This window comes from Momordica charantia (assembly GCF_013281855.1).
Source record: "Momordica charantia cultivar OHB3-1 chromosome 8 unlocalized genomic scaffold, Mcharantia_2.0 BLBB01000008.1, whole genome shotgun sequence".
Taxonomy (NCBI): domain Eukaryota; kingdom Viridiplantae; phylum Streptophyta; class Magnoliopsida; order Cucurbitales; family Cucurbitaceae; genus Momordica; species Momordica charantia.
This window is the reverse complement of record NW_028275166.1, coordinates 26,460,394-26,472,348: the sequence shown is the minus strand read 5'-3', so window position 1 is coordinate 26,472,348 and position 11,955 is coordinate 26,460,394. Positions and strand designations below refer to the sequence as shown.

At 36.6% G+C, this 11,955-nt stretch overlaps 1 protein-coding gene across 1 annotated transcript in view; it reads left to right on the top strand.

Annotated features, from left to right (window-relative positions):
- The first annotated feature begins 4,099 nt into the window (after window positions 1–4,099).
- LOC111013270 (AAR2 protein family) overlaps window positions 4,100–11,955 on the top strand; it is a 39,823-nt gene continuing 31,967 nt past the window's right edge. The window contains exons 1-4 of the mRNA XM_088127950.1: window positions 4,100–4,348; window positions 5,131–5,213; window positions 6,188–6,245; window positions 6,521–6,580. Of these exons, the coding sequence (XP_087984076.1) occupies window positions 4,253–4,348; window positions 5,131–5,213; window positions 6,188–6,245; window positions 6,521–6,580 (297 nt within the window). The 5' untranslated portion in view covers window positions 4,100–4,252. The remainder of the gene's footprint in view (window positions 4,349–5,130; window positions 5,214–6,187; window positions 6,246–6,520; window positions 6,581–11,955) is intronic.

The following is an 11,955-nucleotide window of genomic DNA, read 5'->3' as shown; positions in this document are numbered from 1 at the left end:
TAAGGAATAGTGGTATTAAATTAAGCCACTAGGACATCAATTGAAGGGAAATCCCTTTGTACGAAGTCCAAGAGCCAACTAGGGAAATAAGATTGTCAAACACACGTGACTGATGGTGAAGAAACACTCCATTTTACTAGACTGTGGGTCGAGTGGTTGCAGCTTCGAGATGCATAGTTGAAGGAAATGAAATCAAAGGAAAGGGCTAGGGATTTCACCTCCTCCAACCAACTCAGTTCGTCTCCCATAGTGTGAATCTCTCCTCCAATCAAGTGGATGGCCGTCAGGGAGTCTGATTCTACTTCTAAACGGGAGCAATGAATAGCAGTGGCAAACTTTAAACCTTCAAGGATCCCCGAATTTCCGCGAGCAGCGTTAACATCAATGAAGGGGTTCGAATTGATTTTGTCGCGATTAGAGAACCACTTGGGTCCCAAATAACCAGTCCAATGCCTGTTGCGATACTTTGGCACGCAATCTGTGTTGATTTTGAGAGAGCTACCAGTGGGAGGCTTCCACCACTGAGGGATTTGGGGATGAGAAATCGCCCTCGGTGAGGTAGTGATTCTTGCTTGAGCTTGCCTGTAGTTATTAAGGTACAACACTATCCAATCACATCTGATGGCAGGAGGGGAGATTTGTTTCCCATGAAGCGAGGAATTGCAATCCATCCAGATTGTCCAACAGCTAATTGTTGCCAAATTTTTTTCATCTGGGTTGAGGTGTTGGGAAAGAAAGAGTCATTGATCCATAAACTTGAAATTGGAATGTGCATAGAGACAAGATAGCGATGGGAAAAGAGTATGCCAGATGATCTGTGTGCGCAAGCAATGGAACAGGGCATGAGACGTGCTTTCACCCTTCTTCAAGCATACAGAACAGACAGGCAACACATCTATCTATCCCTCTAGAATGAAGATGAGCTGCTCTCCATAGGAATATTTTAATTTTTGTTGGGACAAAGAGGTTCATAGAAAATTCCATTGATCACCCCTGTAAATATTTCTGGTAGATTAAAAAAAAAAGATTCCAAAGAACATTTTTTATGCATAAAAAGTTTGTAACCACTCTTTACACAGTAAGAACCTCGTTTGTCATGGTGCCACAACCAGAAGACCTGTAGGTTACAAGGACTTATAGGAAGAAATAGAATTAGGTCTTTATCTTCAACACATAAAGAAAGTGGAGACTAAATGAGTATCCAATTCCCCTTGTTGAGTGATAAAATCTGCCACATTTACATTTGATCTCCCACTATTAATCATGATTGGTCTAAAAGTGATAGGCCTTGGAATCCAATGATCGATAAACACTTTGATAGAGGATCCACTCCCAACACGAAGACGCAATCCGCGTACAAGAAAGTCTCTCCCCCAAAGAAAACCTTGCCAAAAATTGGACGATTTTGAGGTCTTTTAGCTTGGATTAAAGATGAGTCCTTAAAGTACTAGGCTTTTAGGACTTTAGAGACTAGAAGGTCTGGATTATGTAATACACGTCAAACTTGTTTAGCCACCAAAGCTTGGTTAAAGCCTTCTAAATCCCGAAAATTTAAACCATCATATTCCTTTGGATAACATATTCTTTCCCATTTCATCCAGTGAAGTTTCCGTTACTCATTTGTTGAACCCCACCAAAAGCGAGCAAACATTTGAGAAATCTTTGCACAAAAGCCTTTAGGGAGGCGAAACACACTCATAGCGTGTGAGAAAATTATCTGGCCCACACTCTTGATGAGAACCTCTTTACCACCCACAGATAAAAGAGAGCGTTTCCAACCTTGCAAAGTTTTCCAGATCCTGTCCTTAAGAAAATTTCAGTCCATACCGTTCCTCCTAGTGAAATGAGATGGCAACCAAGATAGTTCCCAAAATGTTTCACCAAATTGACATTAAGAATGTTCTGAACGTAGCGTTGCCTATCTGGATGAACATCAGGAGAAAATAGGAGAGCCGACTTTGCGAAATTTATGCATTCTTCGGAGGCTCTTCCATAAACATCCAGTAGATTTCTAAGGGTACAATAAAAATAGTTAACGTTTAAATTTTCTCTTTTGTTGGATATTATAATATACTAGAATGAGAACTTGTGAGAATTATATATATATATTTTTCCCTGGCCCCATCGTATCAAATCTTGGGACCACATTAATTTATCTGCCTTTTTTTTTATATTAAAAACAACAAATGCTACTTAGTCCACATGCATGTAGAAAAGTTAACGTTAGATATTTCATCCAATTAATTGGCAAGGACTTGGAGTCTCTTGGTTATATTGGATTAGATGTCTCATGTTCGAATTTTATAGTGAGCTTAATACCAAAAACTCTTGACGTCTCCCGAGTCCGGACCTTAGGGCGGACGCGAGTGCTCCTTGGTATAGGGCAGCAAAGCTCCGACTCCCAGTTATCGAAAAGGAAATACATGCAATCACAACTCCAAGCTTGTGAGCGCATACGTTGAAATTCATCACGACATGCAATAGAACAATGTTGTTGAATATGAAAAATATCAGATATCCTCTAAAGTGTGAGATTCATATCTATCACTTTTTCCACGCGGGTTATGAGTTAGTTCACAAGAATATGATTCAGCCAAAAGATGTGATAGTTGCATAACCGCCAGCTGGAACTCCGCATCCAAACGAAAATAATGTAAGTTAATACTATTAATCATTGTCACTTTAATCAAACCTTTGTTATCTCTAATAATAGCTCCAAACCTTTTTTTAAGTGTTCTTTACTATCAAACCTTGAAGATATATGATTTGAAAATTATATAAATGGTGTATGAAGATATATGATTTGAAAACTATATAAATGGTGCTTTGATTATTCTAGATCGCCAAAAATCTTTGTTGGTTAAAATATGTAGAGCACTTATGATCAGCAACAACCATTTCCATATCATTTTGCCAGTTGACAGCCTAATAAAACGTTGTTTACCATATTCATCTTCTTATTACACAAATGACATATAGGTGATACATTCATACATCTTTATTTTTAACGGTGAAAAGTCATTCACGTGACAACTCTTAATTTTAGAGGGAATATTTGCACTCCACGGTTTATTTCCTCCATCACTCACTTAAAACCATGTTACCGGAATATCTAATATTGCAAATATAATTCATATAAAACTTGTAATGCCTTTTAACAATGTAGATACCTTTATTATCGTAATGCCACATCCATGAATCTTGTTGATCAATAATGTTAATTTGATTATTAATTACAGTCATTAAATCCTATGGGCTTACAACTTTAAGCCAATTTCACTGCATCCCACGCACGTGTATCTGAACTCATTTATAATAGAACCTATCGATAAATTTGATTGATGTCTAAATATGGCCTATCAGGATTTATGCATCCTACTTCTAGAATAAGAGGAATTCAACAAAGTCAAAGCGAGTATAGCTTAGTGGTAATTGATATATACCTCCAACTAAGAGGGTGTGAATTTGATCCCCCATCTCCAATTGAGAATGCACGATGGGAGAAGGTGTACCACGTGATTCAGAGGCCGAATAGTAGAATCGTGAGCAAGCGTGATTCCTACTTTCCTTTGATCCATTTTCTCCCTGTTCCAGTTTCTCACCTTGAAAAAGAGGAACAAGTAAACTACAGAGCCTTAATAACTATACCTATTTTTTTTTCTTTTGTTTTCTCATGACCAAAAGTATATTTTTTCCTTTACTTAATGTTGAAAAAGGCTTTGATTGTTATTGATTGCAATTTTTCTTGTTATTATTATAAAAACCACTTTAAGATTTTAATATTTATTTGAAATATTTGGAGCTTCAAGTAAGTTAAATATTTTTCGTATAATTATAATAATTATATTAAAATTTTAATTTTCTTAATATTTTATAAAGTTTTAATTATTTTGGAAAGATCGATGGTGGAGTCTACAAATTATTAAATAATATTTAGTATATTTTATTTAAAATAATTAATTATATTATTATATTTTTTAAACGTAGACGGAGTTAAAAGAATAAAATACTATCTCAAAACAAAGAAAGGAAAAAAGAATCCTAAAGAGAATCCTTCAAAAAAAAAAAAAAAAAAATCCTAAAGAGAGGAAAAAAAAACCGCGTGAAATGCGTCTCATAAAAGTTGGCTACTGTTTGGACAAAAAGTTCTGCATTCTCCTTTCCGAAGAGCTCGATTTAGCGAAGAGCTCAAGTTATCGGCGAAAATTTTCAGTAAGAAAAAGAGAATTGGAACTTGAATTTTGGAGCAGTAATGGATCCTGAAACAGCCCTAGAGCTTGTGAAGCACAGTGCGACGGTTCTCCTCCTTGACGTTCCTCAGTACACCATTATTGGAATTGATACTCAGGTTATCAGATAAGTTCATATTCCGTATTTTTCTTTATTCGAAGTTCCGAGGAATAGTATCTCAGGAACATATGTTCGATTGCTGCTGTTGCTGCGTGAAATTGTGATTGCAGTATTTGTTTATGTTTCTGTTATTCTATTGGTTCTGTGGAATTTGAACTTGTATTTGCAATGGATGAATAATTAATTATAAGTTACATGTTGCTGTCCCATTTCGATCATTTTTCTTTTATCTGAAACTGGCTAAAACCTTTTTGTTTGGTTGGCAGAGAAGCTATGTTATGTGCTGATATCACAGTTTTAGTCGATAATACTTTAAGATTGTTCGATTGAATATTGTTTTCAATGTTTATTTTTGGTGGGAAATGTGAATGTTACTCCTCCATTTTCGATTATTTTTAGCAGAAACTGGCCAAAACCAGTAAACTCTTTCTGTTTGGTTGGCAGAAAAGCCACGTTATGAGTTGAACTCATAATTTTAGCGGTCAATACTTATAATTTGTTGATTAAATTTTGTTTTCCAATGTTTATTTTTGGTAAGAGCAAGTCTTATTCTCACCATGCATGAAGTTTTTTTTCATCACCTTTGAGGATTCAATGGTATGCTAAATCCTATACTAAAACGGATCTCACTGAAATTTGAAACTTTGACTTCACTCTTATTTTCAAAAATGGAAAACGTGCGTGCAATAACATATTGTCCTTTTTTTTTGGCAGTAAATATTGCACCAAAGTAATATTTTTTCCCTTTAGAGTGACTAATTAATTGGTTGTCTTCTTAAGATATTATCTGTAGGACCTCATTTCAAGGGTATAAAGATGATTCCTCCAGGACCTCATTTCCTTTATTACAGCTCATCTAGCAGGTGTTGTATGATATTATTAATTAGGTTCTTTAGGTATACCTATTTTATTGTCACAAACTATCACATGCTATATATCCTCCACTAGTGTGTAACTTTACATGATGCATCGCGTGGATAATTTCTTGTCTAATTCTAACCTTTCATGATATATAGCATTTTAGCAACATGATGCATCATATGTCGTTGCATTATTAATTAGTTTCTATAGATACTCATATCAATTTAAATGTAACAAATTGTCACATGCTATATATCCTTCAACTACCTGTGGAATTTGCTATATATCCTCCAACTAATCTAAGTTGCTTTACATGATGCATCGCTTGAATAATTGCTTGTAGGTCTAGGAATCTAAAACATTTGATATTATGATTGGCTCTTTACACTGAGATAGTCTAACTTACTGTTAATTTAATTTTCTTTTTTCTTTTAGTGTTGAATTTCTATCAATTCTAACGATTAACTTAATCTTTTCTTTCACCATATATGTCAAAAGAATAGAGTACTGTAAAAAATGTCAAGGGATAGATGGCCCACAATAAATTCTACTACTAGCCATGTGGAGTAGCCAAATGGTTTGGAATCAAGCACTAACCACTAGACTATCGCTGCCTTCTAAATCCATTGTGGAGAGCTTAATTTTATTTTTAGATATAACATTGAGTCAACAGGAAAGATTATAAATCACCTTCTTTCATATAAAAATAAAAACAAAAGATTATAAATCACCTTCTTTCATATAAAAATGAAAAAGTTATATGTAACTTACTAGTTTACGAGGATTATTGTATTAATATATTCTTTCTCATGAATGCCTAGATTTGTGAGCGTGTCAAATTTTTTACTATGATTTTTATATGTTAAGTTACATAACTTACTAGTTTGCGACGATTATTGTATTAATATATTCTTTCTCAGGAATACCTAGATTTGTGAGTGTGTCTAATCTTTTACTATAATTTTTCTATATGCAGTGATAACAGAGAGTTCTCACCAATTACTGGTTTTTTTTTGAATCCTGGTTCCGCTGAGGTCGACTTCTCTTATACTTTCAATTACACTGTATCAATTTTATTTTTTAAAATAATTGAAGTCCATAACTAGCATGTGAGCCGTGTATAAGGCAGTCAATGTGAATCTGTTGACCCAAATTTTTTTGCATCTTCAATTTTGATGCTGTTGATTTTTTTGTTTTTTTTAGTTAGAGCTTTGCTCCCCTATACCTAGGGGCACTTGCACATTTTGATGCAGTTGATTAATTGTTTGCTTAGAAATCATAGTCACATGGTTAGTTTTTGGTTGTATAGGTCATTGTTCGGAAGTGGGACAAGGGGGAGGAACGACTAGTTAAAGTATTGGAAGATGAGGTTTGTGTTTCTTTTTTATATATTCATTCAAGATTTATTATTCTTGGGAAGAAACTATGACACTTTTCAAAATTCAAAAGTAAAAAAAGAAAAAAGGAATATACAAGGATCACAAGGATGGCAAAAAGGATAAATTATAGTCTTAACATTCCTTTGTTGCTCTAGTACCATTTTAACATTGAGAGAATCTAAGTTTTCTTCGAATTGGAGAGCCTTTTTTTAGTCCCCTATAGGGTCCTCTCCCTCTTGTAATCACTTTTCATGTTATCAATGAATTGTGTTGTTTTATTAAAAAAATAAAAAAGAATCTAAGTTGTCTTATAGAAAAATGGCCCACTAAAGCCAATATAGACTAAACATTGACAACTAATATTTACACATAGATATTTATAAATATTAAAAATTCCAACACCCCCCTTTGTTTGTTACCTCATTCCCATAGAAAGTTGCAATTTGTCTATCAATATCACTGCATATCTTAGATTATTAGTAGAAGTACAAAGGCACCCTTTATTTATTTTTTTTTATAAGAAATGGAACTTATGTATTGATAAAAAGCGGATCTACAGTACAAAAGAGGTAGATGTGATATCTCCAGAGAGCCAAGGGAATTAGAAATGGAACTTTTTTTTTTAATAAAAAATGGAACTTGTGTATTGATAAAAAGCGGATGTACAGTACAAAAGAGGTAGATGAGATATCTCTAGAGAGCCAAGGGAATTAGAAAAAGACTCCCAATTAGCACAAATATATTAAACAAATAATTACAAAAATCTTTGTTGAGGGAGCACTAAGTAGAATGATATTTATAACCACATCCTATAAAACATTGTCAGGCGATTCTTCTCTTTGAAAAATCCTCCTATTCCTCTTGGCCCAAAGCTTCCAAAGGAGGCCACCACCACTGCATTATACCAAATGATTCTGGCTTGACCAACAAAATAAGTTCCCTGGATGAGTTGAAAGTGAAACAAACCATCTGAGACATTTTTGGGGAAGACCCACGAAAGGTTGAAGCAATTTAGAAGAAATTTCCAGCAACGTAGGACATAAGAAAAAATTTGCTGACTATCTTCCCCTCCTTTTGCACATCACACACCAACCATGAGATAAACCCATTTTAAGAATCCTTTTTGTTGTCTATCGTGTGGGTTTCCAGGGCAAAGATCCACAGAATATTTTTTTTTTACCCTCTTAAGCATTTTATCTTGCCAGATGGTGCTAGTAAGGGGCCTACTAATGCCCCTTCACAGATTCCACATAATTTTTGAGTCATAGATTTGACTGAGTAAACCCCACCATTCTCGAGTTTCCACCTTTTTCTATCATCAATCCTCTAATATTAAGGTTCATGAGCAAACTAAGAATCGGTCTCTAAATCAGTGAAGTTTCTATTGGCTAACCAGCATTGAGAAACAAGGAAATCTTTTGAGTTTTTGCCACTCTGTAAAGCCTTTGAAAGGCTGTTTTGATCGATGGGCTCATTTAAAAGCCATTTGTCATCCCAAAATAAAACCTTATCTCTTCTTCCAACTTTTTATTTGTACCATTTGTCTGTCTATATGGCATTTTGAAATTTGCATCTACGACCCTTTTATTCTAATGTTGACTTTTGGATAAGGATCCACTCATTATTGGACGCTTTGTATTTGCTAACAATAATGGTCCTCCATAGGGTGTTCTTCTGGAACACCCCCTGGAAAACCTTCTTTTCCATTTGCCCAATCTGGAAGTTATTTTCTGTAACTCCGAGTCCTGGGGGGAGCCTAAGATAGGTTTTAACTAGACATCCCAAAGTAAAGGCAAGTTCTTCAGTTCCAAAAGGTTAAGATTAATCCAGGCAATGACTGATTTGTTCACGTTCACTCTCAAACCCAGGACTGCTTCAAAAGCTTTGACAATCTTGAGTAATTTAGCAAAAAGCATGTCATCAGCAAATTGGAGGTTGGCCATATGGATTCTTTCCTTCCTTATAAATATAAAAGAACTTGTGGATCTGATGCTGACTCTTATGTCGTTTGCGTTCCTATGTGCAACTTTTCATTAGATTGTTAATATATGCACACTGTTTAAAGCGAGTGTTGAATTAGTTAGAAGTTAAGATTATGTGGACTTAGTTAGAAGTTGTTTTAAAGTTGTTTAGATTTTGTGTTTAAATTTAGCAAATAAATCTCCTTTTTTGTTAGGGAAGTTAGGAGGTTATTCCTAGATTTTGTTTCCTCTTGTAACCTATAAATAGTGCCTCTATTCCTCATCTTTGATCAATCAATTTGAGAATTTATTTCTTCTCTCTTTTCTCGTGTATGTCTCTCTGGTGTCTCTATCCTTAGTTTTTATGGTATCAGAGCTAGGTTTAGATTGACACCAGAATGGTTAAAACAGCCATGATGACTGATGTGCGCAAGGATGAGAGTTCCGACGGATCGAATACGACCTCAATTTCTCTCCCTAAAAGCACAGCCACGACACCTCACATCTCTATCTCTGAAAACACTTCGCTCCAAATTACCTCTCCAAAACTCAACGGAAAAAATTTTCTGCAATGGTCTCGATCGGCCCTCCTAGTTATTCGTGGCCGCAGTCGACTCGGGTACATCAATGGCACGATAGCAGAACCAGATGAAGCTGACCCTTCGTTTTCCGTGTGGGATGCACAAAACTCAATGGTCATGGCTGACTCATTAACTCGATGGAGGAAGACATTAAAGAATCTTTCATCTTCTACTCAACAGCAAAGGATCTTTGGAATGCGCTCACTATGGCTTTTTCTGATTTTGATAACTCGGCTCAATTGTTTGAATTACGCAATAAGGCACGTTCCTTACGACAAGGTGAATCCGATGTCACCCAATACTACAGCTCATTACGTAGGTTGTGGGCTGAACTTGATTTATGTCTCAATCTCGAATGGGAGAACTCGAAGGATGCTGAACGCTTCCGCAAACATGTCGAGAAGGAACGAATTTATGATTTTCTTGCAGGTCTTCGTCCGGAATTAGATGATGTGCGTGGCCGCTTACTTGCCACAAAGCCAATCCCAGCCATTGATGAAATCTTCGCAGAAGTTTGCTGGGAGTCAAGCCGTAAACGTGTGATGATGGGTGATACACACGCAAAACCTCTGTCCCTCTCACTGGAATCATCAGCTTTGGCGGCACAAGGTCCACCACCACCTTCATCCCGATCTACTCGTCGGAACAACCTATGGTGTGATCATTGTAAGCGCATAAACCATACAAAAGATCGGTGTTGGGAACTCCATGGTCGTCCTCAACGGAAAAATTTATCAGGGGATTATCGGCCACCTCCACCTACAAATACTCCATCTTCTCGAACCAGCTCCTCCGGCTATCAAGTGGGCCCTAGTGTGTCAAACTCCCAAGATTTGGCCACCTCTCTCCCTCCATTTTCGAAGGCACAACTTGAACAGCTCTATCGCCTCTTAACACCGCCGGTTGATTCTACTCCTTCATCAAGTTTTGTGGCACAACGAGGTATTTTTAGTGCAGCTTTAACAAGTCAGCAGCATTCCGATCAGTGGATCTTAGATTCGGGTGCAACTGATCATATGACCGCTTTTCATGATATGTTTACCATGTACTCACCCAACCCGATTCAGACACATGTCAAGCTTGCAGATGGGTCATCGGCCATTATTAAGGGCTTTGGTTCTGTTATATTTAGCCCAAACATTACATTGCATTCAGTGCTCCATGTGCCTAAATTATGTTGCAATCTAATTTCTGTTCAGAAGTTGACTCATGATTTAAAGTGTCAAGCCCTGTTCACTGACTCTAAGTGTTTGTTTCAGGACTTGATAACGGGAACGACGATTGGCAATGCTGATGGCTTTGAAGGGCTCTACTACTTCAGAGGACCAAGTCTAAGAAATAAACAAGTTCTCCAGGTTGGTAGTGTGTCGAATTTTAGGGAACAACAAATTCTACTTTTACATCGCCGTTTAGGGCACCCGAGTTTTCAGTATCTTAAACATTTGTACCCTTCACTTTTTCATAAAGATGATCTTTTTACTTGCGAAGTGTGTCAACTTGCAAAACACTCTCGTACATCTTATCCTTCTGTTGAGTATATACCATCCAGTCCATTCACAATGATTCATAGTGATTTATGGGGGCCGTCTCGCATCAAAACTATGTCCGGTAAACGTTGGTTCCTTACCTTCACTGATGACCACACTAGGGTTTGTTGGGTCTATTTACTTAAAGAAAAATCAGAAACTGCATCAATCTTTCAACAGTTTCATTCTCTCATTCATAATTAATTTAATACGAGAATCAAAATTCTTCGCACAGATAAGGGGACAGAATATTTTAATCAAATATTGGGAACTTTCCTGTCTCAAAATGGAATCATTCACCAAAGTTCCTGTGTCATTATCCCCAACAAAATGGTATAGCTGAAAGGAAAAATAGGCATCTTTTAGAAACTGCTCGTGCTCTCATGTTCACCAATTCTGTTCCTAACTGTTTTTGGGGTGATGCTGTCCTTACTGCTTGTTATCTCATTAATCGGATGCCCTCTCGTGTTCTGAAATTTTACACTCCACTAGAAATCTTACTCACTATTTATCCGCAAATCCGATCTGTCCTCACAATTCCTCTCAAAATATTTGGATGTACTGCATTCACTCATGTTTATGATCATGAACGTCACAAATTGGAGCCAAAAGCCAGAAAGTGTGTCTTCCTTGGTTACTCTCCTACTCAAAAAGGCTATAAATGCTATTGTCCATTCACCAATAAATTTTACACTACCATGGATGTCACATTTTTTGAGTCTCAATCTTTTTTCTCCCTAAATTCCCCTCAGGGGAGACTGAGCCTATTACAAGTAGTCTTGATGGAAATTTTTGGGAGATTGACGATCTAAATACCAGAATTGAGTCCCCTCAGTCAAAAATACTTGAGATTGATGGTCTAAATACCGAGTCACCTCAGCCAAAAATACCTATCCCGATTCGTCCCAATTACTCAGATAGAAGAGTCAGTTCCTATTATTTCCTGTAATAATGAAGATGATCAAGTCAACCCAAATCGAAGTGACAAGAAACCTGAGACTCTTGTTTATTGTCGGCGACAAACGGTTCAAAGAGGAGTGGAGCCACCACAGCCTCAACAACAAAGTCATGAATCCATCTCGTCCTTAGGTACTGAACAATCTACCCTTGTGCCTCAAGACAATACTAATGATCTTGATCTTCCTATTGCACTTAGGAAGGGTGTGAGATTGTGTACTCAACATCCAATTGCTCGATGTATTGGTTATAGTCATTTATCTTCAGCAGTTCAGACCTTGGTTCTCAATCTGGAAGCCAATGAGGTACCAAAATCCATTCAAGAGGCTATGAGCAATCC